At 36.5% G+C, this 22,923-nt stretch overlaps 2 protein-coding genes across 2 annotated transcripts; both read right to left on the bottom strand.

The window, feature by feature from the left end:
* Window positions 1-419: 419 nt before the first annotated feature.
* LOC122279309 (protein STRUBBELIG-RECEPTOR FAMILY 2) lies at window positions 420-6,924 on the bottom strand. Its single transcript, XM_043089861.1, has 17 exons — window positions 6,498-6,924; window positions 6,116-6,254; window positions 5,348-5,480; window positions 5,187-5,258; window positions 5,030-5,095; window positions 4,850-4,921; window positions 4,681-4,752; window positions 4,513-4,584; window positions 4,323-4,388; window positions 4,168-4,233; window positions 3,741-4,066; window positions 3,077-3,345; window positions 2,695-2,960; window positions 2,322-2,469; window positions 1,594-1,733; window positions 1,344-1,500; window positions 420-942 (listed from the first exon to the last, which is right to left on the bottom strand). Exons 2-17 carry the CDS (start codon window positions 6,207-6,209, stop codon window positions 763-765), a joined length of 2,199 nt encoding a protein of 732 aa, XP_042945795.1. The 5' UTR covers window positions 6,210-6,254; window positions 6,498-6,924; the 3' UTR covers window positions 420-762.
* A 727-nt stretch (window positions 6,925-7,651) lies between these two features.
* Window positions 7,652-12,698, bottom strand: LOC122279205 (squamosa promoter-binding-like protein 9). The gene is made up of 3 exons (XM_043089632.1): window positions 11,947-12,698; window positions 8,568-8,707; window positions 7,652-8,477 (listed from the first exon to the last, which is right to left on the bottom strand). The coding sequence occupies exons 1-3, from the start codon at window positions 12,324-12,326 to the stop codon at window positions 7,852-7,854; spliced, it is 1,146 nt and encodes a 381-aa protein (XP_042945566.1). The 5' UTR covers window positions 12,327-12,698; the 3' UTR covers window positions 7,652-7,851.
* Between the last annotated feature and the right edge of the window lie 10,225 nt (window positions 12,699-22,923).

Below are 22,923 nucleotides of genomic sequence, written 5' to 3'. Positions count from 1 at the left end.
CACCTTCCACACCATTGATATGGTATCGATAATGAATGCACTTATAATAAAAAAGAAAATTTTAAATCTTTAAATCTTACATAAAGGGTCTTAGATAGTGTGCTCTTCACACTAGCTTGCATGCAAATCTATAGCTATTCCTATTGCCTATTGGGGCACGCTACTGTTGTACTTGTGCATAAATTGGCTTACAAGAAAAGTTAGGATTGTTCTTATCTTAAGTTTTGCTGCTCCAATATTTTTTCAAAAATATCTTAATCCTCTCTCTCTCTCTGTATAAAAACCACTTCAAAGAAAGAAAACTTGTTACAAGCCATATTCCTCGTGTTATAAAACTCGCAATTACCCCCTGTCAATTATAAAAAGGAATGATCAATTTGATTTTTTAACCTTTATATTCTAATATTAATAGGTGTAGCTACCAAAAAATTATATGTTTGTTGAAGAAACTAAAAGCAGGTTTGGAATAGAGAGAAAAATAATAAGGCCTACTTGAACACATTTTATTGGCAGACTCAGCTTTGCAGGATAACCTAAGAAGGAATTTATGGAATCCTTATGCTGAAAACTTGGTACATTAGACGAGGGCCGTACATGTGAAATTTAGATCACAGAGGTTAACTATGGGAATCTTTTTTAGCAGGAATCATCAAAAACTACAAAAACCTGTCGAACAACCAAGTTGATTGTGGGGCATTTATGGTAATGACATTGAGCATCCAATACAGTAAAAAATTCATACTCTGAACTGGTAATTAGTGGTCAAGGGGATGAATGGCTCAGCTCAGGCGAGCCTAAAAAGCGAGTGTTGGTTGAGCGGAAGGACTTTTCCTCCTCTTCATTACCATCTGCTGCGCCACCCTTTGCCATGCTGAACTTCTCTAACAGAGATGTTAGTGATTCCACGATCTCAGACATCGGTGGTCTGAACTGCTTTACCGGCTGTTGGAGTCCCATTCACACGCACAAACAGATACAAAAATGATATCACATTCACAGCAATGCCAATCGACACAAGTATACGTAGGGAGACATTGATTTTAATGTCAGCTTACAGGTAGCATCAATTAATATGATTTTTATGAAGTTTTAAAATCCAGTTTTAACATAAATACAAAATTAACTCAAACTTTTAGTGATGATTCCTGATCTGAGAGTTTCAAAGCGCACTGTTCAACTCAAAGAGACCTAGTTTGAAATCTAGAAAAACAAGGAAGAAAATAAACAAAATATACTTTCAAGTTCATTCTAGAAAGATGTCGACTAAGACCGTTCAATTCAGTTTGCTTCCGAGTGCACCTTAAAAGGCTTGAACACCTAATGCAAAACATAGGAGACAGTACCTGTATGCAGAGGGAGATTATATCGGCAAGACGGGAGAGAGTCTTGGATGATGCGGATCGTTTGATGGCCGGATCAACCATCTCTTCTAAACTCTCGTTGTCATGAAGCCGTGATGAAGCCCATTTCACTAGAGATTGTTCTTCCCTTGGTCTTGAACTATGTTAAAACAATAAAAAATAACAGAGCATGTTAGAATTAATAAACACAACCAGAATGTTGGGAAACAAAGAAACTAATCCTGAACCATACTTCTCAAATGGTTTCCTTCCCGTTAGTAACTCCAAAAGCAACACTCCAAAGGCATAGATGTCTGTCTTAGTATTATCAATTCCTGATTCTCCATGTTCGTGTGCTAGGTAGCCAGTGTCGAAAAGAGCAATTTCAGAAGCCTGTTTGCATCAATAAACGACAGTAATGGATGAGTCACCATATATTTAACAGAGTTCCTTTAATGACACGTTTATAGGTTTTAGGCTGTGATTGCAATGAAGTATAAGCAGATTACTCTCACAGGACAAGAAAATGTTCTTATATTTGTCATCCTAGAATATGTTCCCAATTTACTTCTGGGACTTACGGCCACCTAAAATATTGAGGAGCTGTTTGTATTTCTACCAACTTTCTGCTACGCGATAATGAGGTGACCTACGAATTCTGTAGCATCAGCGGCTTAAGTATTCTAGCTTGTGATTGCAATGAAGTATAAGCAGATTACTCTCACAGGACAAGAAAATGTTCTTATATTTGTCATCCTAGAATATGTTCCCAATTTACTTCTGGGACTTACGGCCACCTAAAATATTGAGGAGCTGTTTGTATTTCTACCAACTTTCTGCTACGCGATAATGAGGTGACCTACGAATTCTGTAGCATCAGCGGCTTAAGTATTCTAGCTTGTAAGAACGCATATCCTGTTTAGGAAAATGTCAAGAATATTAGCAAATTTTCAAAATGAAATGATTCTCAAAAGTGCTTACCTTAATTTTAACTCTATTGCTTGTGAGTGGCCTCAAAATGGCTAGCCCACAGTCACAGACACGAGGCATCAGTTCTTCATCAAGTAAGATGTTGGCAGCCTTCAAATTGCTATGAGCAACGGGAGGCGATAATGTGGTGTGCAAATAGCTGGAAACAACATTTGGAAGTAAAATAAAAACAATCAACAACCTGGGAAATATATTCTTACTTAAGATTTTTGAGATCCTGCAAAAGGCGACGGTACAAAAACTGAAAAAACAATATGCTTTATCAATTACCCTAACAGGTGTTTGGCATGCAATGATGCAAAGATCCATTCTGCGACCGGAACTAGAAACTACGTGCGTCGGGAGAACAAGAAAGGAAACTTACTCCAAAGCCCGAGCAACACCAAGGGCAATCCGGAGACGGAGGCCCCATGACAGAGGCTTGTACGCGTCACTGTGCAGAGCATCATCAAGAGACAAGTTTCTGACGTACTCGTACACAAGAAGATGCTGTCCATGTTCTGTACTATAGCCTAGAAGTGTAACAATGTTTGGATGCCTCAAGCGGGAAGCAGTCCAAATAACATCCATGAACTGTTCTTCTTCTTTGAAAGAAAGCGACACCATGTTGATGTTCTTCACAGCCAAAATCTGGAGAAAGAATTTTGGGGGGGGGGGGGGGAAGGTCAAAATATATCGTGACTTGCATTCAGTTCGAACGTTATTGTAAGAGGCAAAAACATATTGATGGTATATGCAGGCTGTACTTGACCATCAGGAAACTCGGCTCTGAAAACTGAACCAAGAGATCCTTCTCCAAGAAGATTCTCTTCACTGAAGCTGTTTGTAGCTGATTGAAGCTCTGCTAAAGTGTAAAGTTTTGTTCTTGCCGGGAGTCTGCCTTGCATAGAGAAACTTCTTCTTCTCGATTTTTTCTCAGTTCTGGTATGATAAACGGGAGGTATCTGCCTCTGACCATGAACAGGTGGAGAGCTCAAATCCAAGATTTGTGGACTCTCTCCTCGTGCAGTAGAAACTGTTAAAAAAAAAATCACCAAGTAATCCCAAGAACGCTCCGATAAAAGAAACTGAGAAACTCCATTTATCATTTTTTTTTAACTGTCAACCTTTCATCATTTCTTAACATAAACTATTGTATATCTTTTACTTATCTCTCAATCGTTTAATATTACATCAAGATATAATAAAATGATACCAAATTAAAAAAAAAAATAGAATTTTCTCATTTTCCAGTAGGGGGAAGAAGTAAGAACATACTTCTATATTAAAATTAAAACTCAATACTAAGAAAAGGATCATGTACACATCAATTCATAAAACAATGATCTGTTTATTAATATTTATTAATACACAAGTCTTCACAACTTTTATCTGTATAAATTATTGTAAATAATAAGATGCTTAGCTTACCTCGAGCTGTAGTCACTGGAATAGATTGCAATGAGCTATTTCCGCTTCCCAACCTCTTAAGCTTCTGTGCACAGGATCGGTTGCGGATCACAATGACAAGTGCCACGCACGTTGCCATCAGAGTTCCTCCACCAAGCATAAAAGCAATTCCTCCACGGCTTATCGGTTTCTTTTTGCGTTCACTTTCTTTGGGAGAGCGATGGTTCTCAATGGCACTTGAGTGAGTTTTGGGAGGGGCACTAATGTTTTGCATTATGGGCACAGTTTCCAAAGGGAAATCCCACGGCAGAGTGTTATCCTCTACATGGAACCTGTTGCCCCAAATCCTAACAAGATTTAAGAGAAGAGATTTAACGTATGAATAAATTTGTCCTACTTAATGCAGGCAAATGGAAGGGTGACGACAATTGAACTTTTGATCATCTACCATAAATTTGGTATCAAGCGAAAATGCTTTGGGATAATGCCACTAAAAGAGTTGTCTTGGATGTTCCTGAAACAGAGATGAGTGAGCCGGCAAATAAAGAGATCAAACAGTATCAGTTACAAAATGCAGCAAAAATCAGATATTGAGAAACCTACAGATCAGTTAGTGGAAGCTCAGCCAGGTAGGTCACTGATCCAGTGAACTTGTTGTCCTGCAAGAACCTGAAGACAGACGACATATGAAAGAATGAAACCAATGTGACAAAATAATTGCAGGCAATGTGCCGACCATATGGTAGAACCCTAACCAAGTAACCAAGTGGGGATGTAAAAAGTACAAACTCACAGTCTAGTAAGATTTGTCAAAGATCCAAATGAACTCGGTAGATCCCCAGTGAAATTATTGTGTGATAGGTCCCTATTAAAAAGAGTAAGCATCATTTTCAAGCGCATAAAAAGCACCTTACTTTCTCTAACTTTAAATGCCAAGAAAAAAGGGTTGAAGAATACATACAACACTCTGAGATTCTGTAAGCCATTAAACACATTTCCAATTGGTCCAGATAACGAATTGCGGCTTAGATTTCTATGAGGTAAGAAATTAAAGGGTTGTGACTGGATAATCATAAAACATAGATAACTCAAATAAGGCAGTAATTAGGCTCAGGGGATAAGCAACTTACAGATACCGGAGATTTTTCAAGGTTGGTAAAGAGTGGGGAATATTTTGGCCCAAATAGTTGTCCGCCATATTTCTGCATTCATGAAAAGGTAAAAGAAAACCAAAAACATAAATGAATAGCATAATTATAAAATAGAATATAAGCATACGATAATTGGAATGTACAAAAGAGGCATCTTACATATGAGTGGCATCGGGGGGTAACTCGTATGGAATTTCACCCTCAATTTTATTGGAGCTAACATCCCTAAAGAACAAGCCAGGATAAAGGATTAACTAAACGGTACAACTTGGAGAACTGTTTTTCGAGCTAAAAGTAACAAAGCACAATCATTTACAGGTGCTTCAAGTTATATAGATTGTGGAGCTGGCCACCAATATGCCCAGTGAGGTTTAGTCCTTGAATTTTACTGCAGGGGGTAAGATACAAGTCAGGTTTTAAGCAAAGTCTATTATTTACAACTATAGGTTAGATGGTAAACAGAGCTATGTGCATTACAGGTATATAATAGATGACTCAAAACATGACACTCCTGTCCATAATTCCACGCAAGGATCCCCACCATCCAGTTTCCATCCCGTCAGCTCGGGTGGTTGGTTCAGGGACCTGTACAGATCTTGAAGAGCAGTGACTGCACAGGTTAATAAAGAAACAAAGTTACTGAGATGACCAAGCACACAAATGGTTATCATGAACTCTGTTTATTCGTTCCTATTAAGTCAGTTCTACTTTGAACTCAGAAGTTGATACACAAATTTAGGCTTGCAGAAATACTGATCCCAAGAAAAAGAGGCAATTACATCCTCGTGAGTCATGACTGGCGCCCATCACATATCGTTTGGGCCCCACTGTGGAACTTAAAGGCACATCCCTAGATGATTGATCTCCGAGCTTAATAGAGCCGGATTAATGCCTGGAAGTAACTTCCGGCGGCCCAATATGTAGAAAGTAACTAACCCGCCAAATCTTAGGCCAGGTTATCCAACCAAAAATTATAAGCACCGAAAAGGAACCTTTTATAGCGTTTTCTTTTCCATCGGTTGCTGGTAAAGAATGCGAAAAACTGTAACTCTGGGATTTCCTTTATATTTATTCCATGGTTCCGATCAGTGAAAATTATATAAAACGTAATAATCTTGTTTGTTTAATTATCCTGTATTTTCTCACCAATCAAATTAAGGTTTCAGAACATTATCATATAAAAGGACTCCATAGTACGCAATAAAATAAAGAAGAAAGAGAAAGAGTAGGATATAGTAGAGTTACCGTCGACTGGATTGGTAAATGCCCAAGCCTGTGAAGCCAGCATTGCAAAGAACACTTTGAGGACGAGATACAAACAAACACATCGCTTGGCCATTTTTCGCGATAATCAGAAAATCAGTCGGGCAATCTTTGTGATTTCCTGGAAAGATATAGACCGCTATCAGAGAAAAGTACATTCAGCGGATAAATACTCATGTCGCAGAAGAAAAGTGCGAAACAAAATTCCACTGTTTTGGAACCCGATAAAATGGGAAGAATGAGAAGGAGACAAAATTTTGAATTTTCTGTTGAAGAAACTCGTATAGTCGGCTTAAGTTTTTTCTTTTTCTTGAAGGTCAATCAAAAGAAAAAGGAGATACAATCATATGTGAAAGATACAAACCAGAATATCTCTTACTCTGCTCTGTTTTCTGAGAGTCCGAAAAGGAGCAGAGTGCTGCTCGAGAACCAGTCAGTACACACTGATTAAACACAATCAAGAACGCGTTTTCAAGCCAAGATTTAAAGATAAAACGTCATAGAAAGATTCAAGACGCGAGGTTATCATCGATCTTTAGAAACGAAGGGAAAGTAGAAAGTCACCAAGAAAATCTGGTAGGATACTAATAGCGTCGACTTCGATGTATTTGGAAAGAAAACTGATAAGAAATTAAGCTACGGAAAGTGTTCACAAGAAAAAAGTTAGGGCTCGGATGTACTTCTGAGGAAGCTATTCTCTGAGTTTCAGAGAAAGAGGGAGAGTGTGTGTACCGAAGAGAGGGGCTTGGAATGTTTGATAATGGAGGTTTCTGCACCTTTTACACAGGAGAAAGAAAGAGTAATACTACTGGAACGATGGCGGTGCTATTTATTTAATTGAGTTGGCGTCCACGTCGGAAAGTTCAGTTAGTCGTTATTTGTACGGCGGTAATCCCATGCTTCTGAGCCCATTTCGTAGATGATGTAACGTCATTACGTGTTTGACGACCATAGGTTTTTCTTTGCCTCTTTTAAATGTAACCTGGGCCCCAGGTTATTGGGCCGCCATAGCTCACAGAATATGAAGCCCAATATTGCCTACCCAATATGATGATCACACTGTACTTTCTTGCCGTTTGCAGTGAATTCTTTACTTCTATTTCTTCAATGGTAATGTCTTTTGATATGTAACTCCCCGCCAAAGTTGAAATTAAAACTCAATAGTTCGACTTTTACAGGTCGTCCGACGATCAAGATTGTCAGTTTATACGACTCATCCTACGATCTAGATCGTCGGGGGACGGCTCGTTCTATTGTCGGTTATTAGGCCGCCCTGAGGTCAGGTTAACATAGAAGTTGAAGACTAATATCACTCTTATCGAAACAATAAACATATTAGCATCAGCAGGCATTACTGAGGCTGTGAGGTGGCAAAGTTGCCATCGGTCCAATTTTCACCTCAATCCCGATTCCCCCAACTAGGTGGGTTTTCACGAGTTAGAAGGGCATCAGATCCCCATCCAATGCAATGAGCTTGATACTAGTTCCACCATCAAACCATTCACTCAACACCAAACATCAACATCAACAGATGCTTCCAAACAAATATTAACAAAATACGAATTAAGTAGCGAAAGGTGAACGCTTAGCAATCAGTTTTAACAATTTTAAACACAGACCAAGAGTAACTTAGGGTTCATCCCAACAAAAGAGCAAGTGACCACCTGCCAAACATTCAAATTATTCAGTCGATAAGGTGTTCATGAGAAGCAGGGCAGTCAAAGTGACCAGTGCAATTGCTGAGGGGAGGAGCCATAAGCTCCGGAGTGCCCAAGTTCCACCACGTATTGCCTCCTACTCTGCTGAGAGGGCTCAAGCTCGCCAGAAAACTGACTGTTGAAAGGTTGAGACATCTGACTTAAACCCAGATCAGGGGGCATCTCGTCTGAACTGCTACCAACCTCATTGCCCTTCATGCCCCATGAGCAGCTTGGAAACTGATTGACAACTGCACCATGAGGAGCTGTTGGCTGAGCCACAGGTGCCCTTTCAGCGTTCATCAAATCCTTCATTATAGGACCTGATTCTTGGCTTCTGGAGCCCCATGTTTGATTTGACAGAAGAGAGAGAGCACAGCTTGAGTCAGTGACTCCTGTGAAGCATTCTCCTGGAGGAATTCCAGAACCGGGATAACCGATCCCAGTTACTGAACCTTGCAGGTAAAGGTCAGATGTAGGGTTTTCAGAGTTGCTTTGCCATGGATGTGGAAGAAACTTTCCCGTTGAAGTGGTAGTTTGATTTCCAGATACCTGCTCGGATGATCGTGTGGTCGGCCATGCATCCCGCCCGGTAAATCTTGGATATGCAGAAAAGTCCATCATAAAACCTCCTCTGCTGCTGTTGCCTGTCATTTCACGAATCAAACAATTGAACTCAAACTTTTAAGCGGGGCAAGTATAACATGCATATTTGTGAAAAACTGATGATGTCTAACCAAAGAAAGATGAAGAGAGTCGCCCATAGCGTGAGGACAATAATGATCCAGGTGGTGGCTTCCTCCTCCGTTCATTATGACCGGCAAGACGCCTACGACAACTTCGTTTTCCTTGGTCAAATTCAGGAAGTAGATGAAATCTGGCACAGACTAATACAGTGGCTATGAGTTTGGATAAATAAAGCACAACTGTCTATTACTCAGTAGAATGGTTTCCCTCCAGCATAAATTTGATACAGAGAGAATTTGAGGCATAGAAACATAGAAAACAACAACAATAACATTAATAAATTAATGAGGAATATTGGCAGGTTGCTTGCCAGCATGGAGCAGCATACTCTTTATTGACCTGGGAAGAGGAACTAAAAAAGTTTCGAGTATCCACACTTGGCATCAGTTCAATGTTGTGCAGGGACTATTGGTTTTGTGGAGTCGGTTTCATTCTTGTGGCAGCTCAATTCAATGACCCAACTCGACAAGGATTTGGTACCTTTTTTTTTTTTTTTTTTTTGGTGGAGACTCAAGCCGAAACGAACGCCGAACAAGCACAAGCCAGAAAAAAAGTTCACTCGAGCAAAGCTCAAGCATAAAGTTTGCTCGACATGTTGCTCGAGTGAACATCAAACAAAGACTTCACTTGAGGGAATAACTCATTAATTGTGAAATTAGGATTTCAACCTTAAAACCCTATACATGTTTATTATGAGCAGTGTGGCAAGGTTTTGAGCATTGCATTTCGCTCTAAAGTGTATTTTGCCATTCCTAAAGATAATAAAATCCTTTGCAGCTTCGTGGACGTAGGCATGTTGCCAAACCACGTAAATCGTTGTGTCGTGTGATTGATTTCTTATTTTGTTTTACTTTTTCTGTCATCATTTTCCACAACAGAGACAAGGTCTCAAACCTTAAGTGACTAATTGAGCAAGGAGCTCCAACTCAGTTTTGGCAGAAATCCCAGATATAATCAGGTGAAGTGGTCAGAAGTTCAGGAGGCACCCCAAAAAGAAAATAAAAACCTTAAAACCTAACATGAAGAGAGGCCATCTATCATATCATGAAAAAATTAATCAGGCATGTCTAGAATTCATCCTTTGAGTAATCAGGGCATCCTATCGGAAACACATATTCATCATACAAGTTTCAAGGAGTCCTAAAGTTGGGGAGGTAAACAGGTCTGTGATTCATTACTCTCCCAATGTGCACCCCCCCAATGCTACCAGCTACAATGGGTCAGCACAAAGTCAATCAAATACATGCATCTGTCTGAATTATGATTCCATTCAATACATCAAGAGGCAAAAGTTGGAATACATCCCAAAGCACATGATTTCAAAGATAGAGCCAATTTTTGTGAATGTCCAACTTTCTCAGATGACTCACAGGTCAATTTCCATTCCATTTTAAGTCAACTCAGATATACACTTCTTCACTATAGCAAACCAAAAGAAAAGGAAAAAAGAAACTGGAGAACATTACCATTGGTACTTTACATTGCCAGGCCCCACAATTCAAATAATCATGCTCACATGCAGAACCATGAATTGTGATAGTTCATGGTTCTACATTCCAAAGTTCTATGTTCAGAAAGTTAGCTTAGATATCTCAATTTGCATTTGCAGACTACCTATAAAAAAATAATTTCATTTACAGACTTAGCACAGTCGAACACAAAATATATATAACAATTTTCATTTACAGACTTAACACAGTCTATCACACCATTGGAAAGTGAGGTCTAAATGATTTCACGAACCCTCCAGTAAGCCTCATCCTCGCTTAAGGGGAACACATCAAATGTTAGTATTCAATCTTCTACTTGCAAGCCAGATGTTCCAAGTATCATGAAGCCAACCCATAGCACATAGAAGAAAGATATCCATCCTTACTTCAAGAACATGAGGGTCGCAAATAACGGATAAAGTTTACATTTAGTGCATACCAGTGCCCTCGCAAGTCAGAGTTAGACTGTTAAGAGACTTGCAAAATAGTTTGGACACTTAGGTTTTTACCTTTGTTTATTTGAATGAAATACACTTCAGGAGGATTGTTCGAGATATTATATCCAAATCATATGGTCTATATTCATCCAACCACAAGGAATTTTTAACATGGACAATCCCTGACTGGAACCCATCCACTACTTGGTTACCTGCTAAACACTATAAAATCCCTAGCTATTGGCTCTTGGATGTTAAACCCGCGCATAAATTTTGCTTCTGCAAGCTAGACATTTTGATAGGGTAAAGAATGTTAATGGCACATGATATGGTGCCAGCACTTTTTTTTTTTTTTTTTTTGAAAGTACAAAAAATTTATTGATACAAAAATGGGCATAGCCCACGCACTAAGGAAGTATACAAGAGAATATCTAGAATGGTGCCAGCATGAATTAAGCTTGTAATGAGCTTTTACACGCTTCAAAGTATAGTTGAATTCCTAAGGTGGGGCTATCTTAGCGTGTCTCTGTGTGAAGAAAACAGGAAGTTATTACAATAATTTATGGACAAGGTAAGCCATAGCCTACTTGTAAAAGATATGGAGAAAAGGTGCCCAAAATTGGCAGCAATACCATAAGAACTCATGCTCCAAAACACATTTACAACAAAATTTTCATCATAGCAATAAAAATAACCTCAAACGCAGAACATCCAAAATAACAGGATAAAGATAGACTTCTATCGACGCAAATACCCAAAGCCAAGCCCAAAGCTTGAAACAAGAGAAAACAAAAGACCTAAACAAAGCCCAATATCCCGCAGCATCAATAACATTCAGAGACAAGAACAACTCCTGAATAAAGGACAAGCAATAAATACCAAGCATTATGTCACAAGCACACCTAGCACCAAAACATGATTTAAATGTCTAGAACCAATCCACTGGCACCCCACCACCACACAAACAAACCACGAAGCAACCACACCGTATATATCCAATCACAAAACAACAATTAACCAAACGCAATAATAACCACCCACATCAACCACCAGGTTAATAAGAAGACACTTAATCTGGATAAACAATTAAGCCCAGAAATCCAAAGACTCCATCCAACTGAGAAACTGCAAAACAGAACAAACGAGAGTCTCCGGGCACAAAAGAACACGACACGAAACTTATCGACAATAGTTGAAGCAACCAAAAAAAAAAAAAAACTGACCGACAATATTCTTTAAAATTAAAACACATCTTATTTACGAATAACAGTCCATATATGCAAGAAACATAACACCGGACCAAACAATATACGATCAAACCAAACTCCAGAACCACAGGCAACAGGAAGCAAAACCCCCCAAAGATTTTAAGGAAAAAAATAAAAACTTGGAATCAAAGAAAAAAAATTTGCAAATGAAAAAAACAAAAAAAGTAACCAGACCTGCTGCACTGCTGGCAAAACCTCTGCTCGATGCCAGCAACAATGACCTTAGGTGACTTCGAATGCATGCTACAGACTTTGTGCCTGGAATAGTAAGCCTTAGCATCACTCAGATCTACCTTACACCCTTCAACCTGGCACCGAGGCGTCTGACCCCCCTGCAGCACACCACCACCACCCCTCACCTTCTTTGGCGGGGTGGACCCGGACGACGAGGACCCCGTCCCACCACCCTGTTTGGTCGGAGCCCCGGTACCCGCATCCTCAAAGTAGATTTTCTGCCCGAATTTCAAGCCGTTGAGTGACTCGGAGGATGAGATAGGTGGAGAAGCAGAAGAAGAACCTCCCGACTCGGCGAGAGAGCCCGAACCCATTTCCATGCGTACCCTCTAGAGCCCATCCATTGCAACTTTTGAGGCCCACAACGCACGCGCTGTTTCTAACTTAATAGGCTTGTTGCTGCAGTCGAGTATTCAGAGCGAGAGGGGATGAGAGATATTGTTCGGAGAAGAAATGAGCGAGTGAAGATGATAGTAATGGTGGAGGAGAGCCTAGAAAAGCAGAGTAGGGACCTGAAGCCGGGCCATGCCAGCTGAAGCTGAATGTACGAGAGACAGAGAGAGAGAGAGAGTAGATGTACTTTGGGTTTGAGAAGCTTTTACGATGCTGCTTTTAGCCTTTTATCCTGTAACGATAACTCATGCTGTGTCGTTTTTAGATAACTTTTCCCGTGTCTCTGTTCTCCTCCCTTCTCTCTCCTCTTTTATCTGCAGAATGGCTGTGATATGGGAGCCTACAGGCCATAAGCTTGATGTAGGCGGGCACTTCAATAATATTTCAGGTGAAAAGTCTAATAAACCCCTACTTTCTAGCTTTGTGCCTTGCAAATGTGGGTATTTTTGGATAGTGCATCGTGGTCAAAGTGTCCACCAATATTTACACCAAAAGTAAATGATGCTAATAAAAGTTGGGTTCCAATGTTACCTTTACGTCATGACTCATTACTTGCACTAGACTACCTATTGTAATGAAAAATGAAGGCAAGTGACGATTAGGTACTAGTTAGTTTATTCAGCTTAACATAATTACGGAAAAGTCAAGTCGAAAGTCAGTCTTGAATATAAGTCATACAAGTCATCTTGTCAATTTTAATTTATAATATTATTTATATTTATTTTATAATAAAAATAATTTTATAATTTAATATATTATATTAAATCATGTCAATTTATAAATTTATTTTTTATAAAAAAAAATTTATAATAAAACATTTTACTTATTATTATACATCTCCAAAAGATTAATCGAAATTAATGACGTGGAATATACTTATTAGTCATCTCTAAATATACTTATTGGTCATCGTTGAATATGCTCATGGCCCGCTATGGGTCATCTTCGAGACAAACTTATGTAGGCAAATTTAACGGGCAAATTATGTAGGATGGTAGCAACCCTACATAAATAGGGAGTATTTTTTTAATGCTAAATAAATAGGGAACGAGAGAGAGAGAGAGTACAGCCTGAATAGCTAGCCCAGCTAAACTAATCGCACCTCTTAATTATGAGATTTGCTACGTATAAATTCACACATAATATATTATATATTTTTTTATTTTTTTTAAATTTTTTTAATATATTTTTTTTAAAATTAATTAAATTATTTTATTCATTATTTATATACCAAAATTTGATATGTAGTGCATGGACTTATATTTATAATATTTTCTTAATTATTAAGACCTAAGAATTTTATTTTATTTTACTTTTTTTTTTTTGTGGAATAAAATCTTGAAATCTCAGAGTTTTTATTTTTTATTTTTTATTTTAATTTATGGACTACTTTTGGTAGAATATGAAGAGACTCCAACCGCCTAATCAAAACAAAAAGTCCCATCTACAGTTCTACTTAGGACCCTCATTGAAATACAGGGCACGTACAACCTTGTCAATCTGCTTCTTCTTATTTACCAACCAACCAACTTGTACTACTAATTGAGCTTCCAGTTATGGGGATCAAAACGTCCGTACGCAAGAAATTGAGATGCTGGTCGGAGTATCAGTAGAATATATAAAAATAATTACATATAAAATTTTTTATATTATAATTAATATTCTAAAATCAAGAACTTTTACATTCTCAAGAAATATAGAGAATATGACGTATAATTCAAAATGATTAATCAATTATATAATAAAAAAACTCTCTTAAATATTATAAAGAGTAATAAATTTTTATTTTAAAATAATGTAAAATCTCATATATCACTTATTTTTATCATTTATAAAAATGAAATTTAGTTAAATTAATTTAATAATTAAAAAAAAAAAAAAAGAACACTCGGTTGCCTTCGTGTCTCGACATGCAAAATGATATAAACACGGAGGATGTTTTGGGAATTAAAAAACTCGACACCGATCATTGTATACTTAAGAAATAAGAAATATGTGCCAACTTTTCCTATTTCGGATGAAATGGGAAGCAGCCGGTCCCATCGACTACTTTATCTAGGATACCCAACAGGAAAGTCCCTAAGAAATCAGATGGGTTTGAACAATATATTTCTAAATTAGGTTTTATTTTTATTTTTGAGAAATCAATTGTATGTACTTCTTCAAGATATTTTCAGCTATTGACAAAATTGTTTACAAAACAACAAAATCGGAGCAAGTTTCCAACTTTCTATTTTTATCTTATACGTCATTCTATAAAGCCATAAATAAAGTAAGAAAATGTGGAAGCGGGAAGGTGATAGTAACGTTATTAATTATCTTTTAACTCTCTTTATTCTTTTATTATTTTATGATGTGATATTAAATAATTTAAAATTATTTATTATATTTCACTTATAAATCTATCATCTAATACCATATCATAATATGATAAAAGGTTGATGAAAAAATAGATTATGAATAAATTTTTTATTTGAGTAAGTCTCGTCCACTATCTTTGAAAATTTGATAAATTTGAAACTTATAAAAAATTATTTTTTTAATAAAACATATAAATTTTACACATTCTAAAATTATATATAATATTACTTTTTTTTTTTATAAATAGTATACATTATATTCTTTGATAGCTTGAGAAAATACCAAGCATTTACTATGAAAACGATAATTTATTATAAGAGTGGACTAGTATACGTGCATTTCTCGATTATAACAAATATTTCATATATTGTCATAGAATACTGGTATGAGAAAAAGAAGCGAGCAAGGGCCGGGAAGCTATGTCAAATTTGAGTAATATTATATATAGTCACTTTTATGTATTTTTTACGCATTCTACTGATATGATTGATAGTATTAATTTTTTTTAATACATAACCAATCATATCAATAAAGTATACAAAAGAGTACATAAAAGTGACTGCATATAAAATTTTTGCTCAAATTTAGATTATAAGGTATGAAAGCTAAGCTCCACTTCTATGCATTGAATTAGACTAACAAATTGATTCAAAAAATAAATAAATTAGACTAACAATTTGAGAGGTAGATAATAGTAAGGAAATTTTCTTTCAAGTAATGTTATGTGTAGTGAAGTATACAAGTGTCGCGCAATCATTTTAAAAAATAGTGGTATTAATTATTAAAAAATTAATTTTTTTTTATTGTAGATATCGTATTTACTCATTTTTTTTAAAGGGATTACACGGTATTTATACATTCTATGATTGTAAATATCATTTATCTTTTCTTTAAGATCCTTTTAACAAGAGGTTCTATGCACTAAAAAAAATGAATATTTATTACGATTTATTTGTGATGAAAATAATTATTGAAATTCATTTTGACAAAAAATGGTCATTTGAGCAAAAAAAAAACAGTAAGAAAAATAGGAAAAACAAATAACATGAAACAAATAGAAAATCAAAAATAGTCTAAAGAGAAAAATGGAATATCAAAAATATAATAGTTTTAGATATAAAATGTGCAATAATTAAACTTAATCACTAGGTACATTGCATCCTTAATTGTCATGAATGGAGGCATGTAACCTTATATTATATGTCCCAACGGTTTAGAGTTTGTCCGATCCCAAGTGGAATTTAGGGGCGTCACAGTTAGTCTCCTCTTTAAGGTTAGCCACAATTTCTGAGAGTTGTTTGTTGCGAGTCCCTTTACCCATGTCGCAAGAACCTGGCTCTGATATTACTTGTTGCGTAACCGACTACAAATAGGCAAATAATTCTCGAACTTCGAAGGTCTAGACCTTCTAAATGCACTCAAGGTAAACTTGAATCAATAAACAATTTTTTTATAATGATGATGACAATCTTGATTTATTTCCCCAAGTTAATTGATCCATATGCGTTTTTGACAATTATTCAGAATAGTGTGCTATTTTTATAAAGATGTTTAGTCTGTGATCAAATATATAACACAATGAGACAACACGCAAAATGTAAAGACTATTATTGCTGTATTATCTAATTAGTATAATTAAAGAGAAAGTGATTTTGAGCTTTGCTTCCCATAATTATTTTAGGAGCTTTAGAGGATTTTATAGATAAATTTTGTTTTACAATGTATAGCAAGAGGATGAATTCAAAAATGTAAACTATCTCTATTTTACATTTATCTTTATCCTATCTTATCTTTAGTCGTTACATTTGAAGATGGAGATGAATCAGTTTGACTTGAACTATTGGCATTGAGTTTTGTGGAAGACCAGCTATTGCAATTCATTTCAAAGGAGCTTGTGTTATGCTGATCCTGTTTTGAATTTGAAGATGTTCTGAATGAAGTGGGCTTAGTCTCAATATGCCCCTGCAAGTTCAACAGGATCTCTCGAACGTTGAGGTTGTGTCGAATAGAGGCAAAATGAGATGGTGGTAATGGCTTTGTTAAAGCATCTACAAGTTGATCATTTGACGAAAGAAAATGTACATTGAGAGATTTGGAGGCAACCTGATCATGAACAAAATGGTAGTCTATAAAAACATGTTTTATTTTGGAATGGAAGAGAGGATTAACAGTCATGTATGTTGCACCAATATTATCGCACCACAGTATGAGTGGTTGTGGCAACTTAATTTGAAACTTGCTGAGAAGAGACTGGACCCAAATTAATTCAGTAGAGGTATTGGCAATAGCGCTATATTCAGCTTTGGTGCTAGAATGTGAGATTGTCTTTTACTTCCGTGCTTTCATGAACTCCAAGAAATTAAGTTTGGACTAAGAAAAATGCAGTAACCTATAGTGGACTGTTGATCATTAGAGTAGCCTGCCCAGTACGAGTCAGAGAAGGTCTGAAGAGAAAGTGAGCTTGACCGTTGTAGAAGGAGACCATAATGTGGTGTGAGTCTGAGATAGCACAATATCCTTTTAACAGCGCGCCAATGGTTTGTTGTCGGTCGATGCATATACTGGCATACCCTATTGACAGCGAAGGCAATCTCTGGATGGATGAAACTTAAATATTGTAAGCTCCCAACAGTGCTACTGTAGAGTGTGGGGTCCGAAAAGGGATCTCCATGGTGTTGAGAAAGTGTTGCAGTAGAGACCATGGGAGAAGAAATTGGTTTTGCTGCTATCATATTTGTACGTTGAAGAAGATCATTGATATAGCGCTGTTGTGATAGTAGTAGACCAGCTTTTGTGAAATGGGCTTCAACTCCAAGAAAGAAGTGGAGGGGTCCAAGGGCTTTAAGAGAAAACTTGGATTGGAGCATGGGAATGAGTTGTGCAATCTGTATTGAGTTGGGCCCTGTGATCACGATGTCATCTACTTAAATAAGGATGTACACAGGATTTGGTCCACGCCTATAGATGAATAATGAGGGGATAGACTTGGAGCCCACAAAGCCTAAATCAGTAAGCTAGGAACTAAGTTTTGAGTACCAAGCCCGTTGAACTTGTTTCAAGCCATAAAGATATTTCTTCAAGTGACAAACATGGTTCGGGAAAGCTGGATGCTTAAAACTAAGTGGTTGAGTCATGAATATATCTTCTTCAATATCCCCATGTAAAAATGTATTCTTCTTGTCCAATTGGCGAATGATCCAATTGGAGGAAATAACAAGTGATAAAATGAGCTAAATGGTGATGGGCTTGACCATCGGACTATAAGTTTCACCATACTCGAGGCCTGCTTGTTGGTGATAACCTTTGGCCACAAGACAAGCCTTGTATCTTTCAATAGAGCCATACGCCCATCGTTTTATCTTGAAAACTCATTTGTAGCCCACTAAGTTCATTTTGGGTTTCAGGGAAAAAAGTGTTCATGTACCATTTTGCATGAGGGCTATGAATTCCTCATTCATAGCTTGATGCCATGCTGGGTGTCTAACGGTTAGGGCAAAAGAAGGTTGGTTCTGATGCATCAAGGTCCAAAGGAGGGGCTATAGTGTTTAATGCTTGAGGTTGGCGGGCTAAGGTGCCATCTGGGAAAGGCTTGGGCTGAAAAATTTGATTGCGGGCCCGAGTCTACATGGGATGTTGAATCACTTGTGAAGACTGCACTGGACGAGGAGCACTAGTTGTGGAATGTGTTGGTGTAGAGTCTGCGGAAGCAAGTTGGTCGTGAGAGTTTTGTGAGAAATCTGGTGGTTGTGATACATGGATGGTAGGAGGAAGGATAGCACTTGCAGTAATGTTAGTGGAAGAACCCGATTCTTGTGTTTGAGAAAATGGAAAGAGGGACTTATCAAATATAACATTTCTAGGAATAAAGATGCGCCCTTAAGATTTATCTAAACATTTGTAGTCCTTGTGATGTTGGCTATATCTAAGAAAGACACAACGAGAGAAACGAAAATCCATTTTATGTTGATTGTAGGCCCAAAGATGTGGCCAACATGCACAACCGAATGTTTTTAAAAATTTGTAATCAGGAACCTGATGGTATAATCACTCAAGATGAGTTTGATGGTTTATTAAAGGAGGAGGCAACCGATTTATATGAAAGGCAGCTATAGTAAAGGCATCATCCCAATATTTTTTAGGAACATGAGCAGGAGCAAGCAAAGTGAGCCCAGTTTCCACTAAGTGATGATGCTTACGTTCCATTGAGCCATTTTGTCCATGAACATGAGGACATGAAATGCGGTAAGAAATACCAAAAGAATTCAAGAGAGTATGTAATTTTCAATATTCACCCCCCCAATCGGATTGAAGTGCTTTGCTAGGTCTGCCAAAATAACGTTCAACATGATTTTTGAAATTAATAAAGACAGAGGAAACCATAGATTTGGAAGAAACGAGAAACAACCAAATGTATTTAGAATAGTCATCTACAAAACAAATGTAGTAAAGATTGCCATTACTAGAGAGTTGAGGAGATGGCCCCCATACATTAATAAATAGTAAATCCAATGGACCATTTGAAATGGAGTCTAACAAATGAAAAAGGAGTTTGTGATTCTTGCCAAGTTGACACGAACGACAAATATTATTTGACTTAAAACTAGAAACAGGTAAATGGTGTTTTGATAAAATGTGCAAAACAAGACGGGGAGAAGGATGACTAAGACGATTGTGCCATTGATCAATAGAAGCTCGAACATGGAGAAAAGCAGGAGGAGCATGAGGAAGCTTTGAGTATGCTATAAAGGGTAAAGGCCATCGTTACTCTTGCCTTGGAGCAAGATGCATCCCGAGGATCGATCCTTGACACAGATAAAAGACAGGTGAAATTTGAAATATACATTATTATCTTTGGTGAATTGATAAAATGAAAGAAGATTTTTTATTTTTTTAATGTGGGGAACATGAAGGATATTATTCAAAAAGAAAGATATTGAAGAGGAATATAAACAAGAAGAACTAACATGATGAATATTCAGACCTTGACCAATACCAACCATAACTTGATCATGTCTAGTGTAGTCCTCAGTTTATAAATTCAGGTTGCCCAAGTCAGATGTAATATGATGAGTAGCACTTGTGTCAGGGTACCAAGCCTGATTAGAATATGGGGAAGTAGTTGTGATATAGGACTGGTGTGCTAAGGGAGTTTGGAATTCCTAATCAAACCAATACCAGCATTTTGGAGATGCGTGGTCAACTATAAGACAAATTTGACAAAAGGAGTGAGAGGGGCCCGATTTATAAGCTGGAGTAGATGAGGGATTAGGACGACACGACCACACCCATGCCCTCTATTATGGTGACCACGAGAGTGAATACCAGAGGAAAATTTTCCACGAACATTGTTGTTGGGAGAATTGGAGGCCAGATTTGTAAAGATATCTGTGGATGTTGTAACCTGTTCCACACGTAGTTCATGTGTGAGAAGATGGCCAAATAATTCATCAAGCTGCATTGGTTCTAGGTGGGTGTTAATTGATGTAATAAGGGGATCGTACTTAATTGGTAAGCCCGCCAAAATATATGAGATAAGCTCTGAATCTCCCAAAGGCTGACCAATGGCTGAAAGAATATCAGCAAAGCCTTTGGCTTTTTGAAAATAATCTTGGATTGAAAGACCCCATTTTTGAGTGTATTGAGTTGGTAGAGAGTGTTCATTTGGCGAGCCCGTGAGGTTGTGGAGAACATTTTCTCCAAGGTGAACCAAGCATCTCTAGAAGTCTCCATGCCAACAACATGGGTGAGGATAGATTCAGAGAGAGAAGAGATTAGGGTACTCAAAATGAGTTAGTCTTGCTCATACCAAAAATCGTAGGCAAGGTTTGGACTAGAAATATCAATATAGGTTGTGGGTAATGTTTAGGGAGGTGTAGGCTTACTTCTATCAATAAACCCAACAAATTTTTGGCCATAGAAATTGGGTAAAAGTTTAGCCTTCCATGACAAATAATTGTCATAAGTTAATTTGAGGATAATATGATGGGTGAGATGAGTAGGTGCAGGATTAGAGGTGCGATTGGATGAGGAGGTGGTGGAGATGGACATGATGCACACAGTATGGATCAGGTGGATCTGATACCATAAAGAGAAAGTGATTTTGAACTTTGCTTCCCATAATTATTCTGGGAGTTTTAGAAAGATCTTATAGATAAATTTTGTTTTATGGTGTACAGTAAGAGGATGAATTCAAAAATGTAAACTATCTCTATTTTACATTTATCTTTATCATATCTTATCTTTAGTTGTTACATTTGAAGATGGAGATGAATCAGTTTGACTTGAATTATCAGCACCTAGTTTTGTGGAAGACCAACTGTTGGAGTTTGTTTCGGAGGAGCTTGTGTAGTGCTGATCCTGTTTTGAATTTGAAGATGTTTTGTATGAAGTGGACTTAGTCTCAATAACAATATACGAAACATTTTAATAATTTTATTTATTAATATAATATAAATAATCAAAAAATCCCATTTCATCTCTATTTAAACAGGAATATAAAGTTTCATTTAGTGTAACAGATAAAAAAAAATCGTTAGGTACTTGGCCATGGATAACGTGGTACTTCCGCATTATTGCAAACCCATTGCCATAATTTTTATTTTTTCACATTAATTAAAAATTACTGAGAATACAGTAAATCAAAACAAAATAAAATAATAAAATTTTAATTCTTAATTATAATATATTTGGTACTACCTCATTTTTCAACATTTACAGTAATTATGGACAGAAGTTGAAATTTAATATTTATTTTAAAGAATAATGTTACGTATAAATTCTAATTGTAAAAGTTTTATATAAATTTTTTATAAAAGTATAAATTAAATAAAAAAATCACATTTTCCTTTTTTTAATTATTTTATAAAAACATTTACATAAATTTATATATTTAATATTTGTATATATCATTTCTCTATTTTAAAACATATCCGGCAATTAGAAATTAGTTTGGGCACTTATCACGCGAGAGACGTGGTGGGTTATCACAAACGAGTCCCACCACGTGTTCCAAGGTGATGTGAAAGCATAAAAAAAGAAAAAAAAAAAACAGTACGAAAGCACCACCTGTCCTTATTAGTTATTCCCTTAAATTTGACTGAAACTACGATCAAAAGCAGTCATAATCCAAACTACTTGCATCATCAGTTTCCGTCCTAGAAAATGATGAGAGGCTTATTATTTTTTATTATTAATTTATTAATTTATAGTATATTTAAAATATTTATTTATTTTATTATTATTTTGAAAAATTTTTAATATCTTTAATTATTAAAAAAAGAAAAAATATATTATTTTAGTAATAATTACTTTATTAACCATTAAATAAATAATAAAAAAATTAACAAATAAAGATAATAAAAAATAATAATAAGAGACAGTAAATTTATCATTATCATTAAAAATATATATATATAATGTAAATGTCTGTCGTGATCTCTTAAGATTGGTCCATGATGTACAGAAGCAGATGTAAATCATGTCGTCCTGAGGAAGAACATAGGAAAAGTTGAGATAATAATGGGTTGAAACAGGAAAAAGGTGTCCCCATCCAGCAAATATAGTTGGTTCGAGAAATCATGTCACGCTCCATTGGAATCGGGGATGAATGGACCCGAGGCCCGCACAAACGAGAAGTAGTACTGTTCATTGATTTGACATTTTATCTTTCCATGATGAGCCGGTGGACGTGCTGCTGCCCCTCACCCCGATCACCTATCCCCCACTCAACCATTTAAAAACAAACAAAATAAATGAACCCAGGCTGCCTGCCTTTAGCTGCGTCCATGTCCCTTCAACTGCAAGTGCCCTTCGATATTTTCACCCACGTCTTGTTTGCAGTGCAGCCCTGGTCATGACTCATGACTCATTGTCTGTCTGGGATTTGTATATATAATGGAAAATGCTGCTCTTATCGTTACTTTTTATCGTTGGTTTCTACTGTTGTATTTTTTAAAATTTTATTATTGTTATTATTTAATAATTAAATAAATATTTTTTAATAATATTATAATTTTTTAAAAAATATATATTTAAATGTGTTAAAAAATTATAGGTAAAAAAATAGAAAAAAAAATTTAAAACACTAGCTGAAACCTAATAGGAGCTCCCAACTGTGTGGCAGTAGCATCGCCCATGTATAATTTATGATATTTTGTCTGTTAG

This window comes from Carya illinoinensis, chromosome 10 (assembly GCF_018687715.1).
Source record: "Carya illinoinensis cultivar Pawnee chromosome 10, C.illinoinensisPawnee_v1, whole genome shotgun sequence".
Taxonomy (NCBI): domain Eukaryota; kingdom Viridiplantae; phylum Streptophyta; class Magnoliopsida; order Fagales; family Juglandaceae; genus Carya; species Carya illinoinensis.
The sequence above is the reverse complement of the archived record's forward strand: the minus strand, read 5'-3'. Positions and strand labels throughout refer to the sequence as shown.

Coding starts and splice junctions, on each gene's coding strand:
- LOC122279205 (XM_043089632.1), bottom strand. CDS start 12,326: ATGGAAATGGGTTCGGGCTCTCTCGCCGAGTCGGGAGGTTCTTCTTCT. Junction 8,708..11,946: donor TTTTGCCAGCAGTGCAGCAG/GTCTGGTTACTT, acceptor AGTCTGTGCCAG/ATTTCATCTACTTCCTGAAT. Junction 8,478..8,567: donor ACTCTCTTCATCTTTCTTTG/GTTAGACATCAT, acceptor GTGAAATGACAG/GCAACAGCAGCAGAGGAGGT.
- LOC122279309 (XM_043089861.1), bottom strand. CDS start 6,209: ATGGCCAAGCGATGTGTTTGTTTGTATCTCGTCCTCAAAGTGTTCTTT. Junction 4,753..4,849: donor TTGAAAAATCTCCGGTATCT/GTAAGTTGCTTA, acceptor CTTACCTCATAG/AAATCTAAGCCGCAATTCGT. Junction 1,734..2,321: donor GCAATAGAGTTAAAATTAAG/GTAAGCACTTTT, acceptor TGATGCAAACAG/GCTTCTGAAATTGCTCTTTT.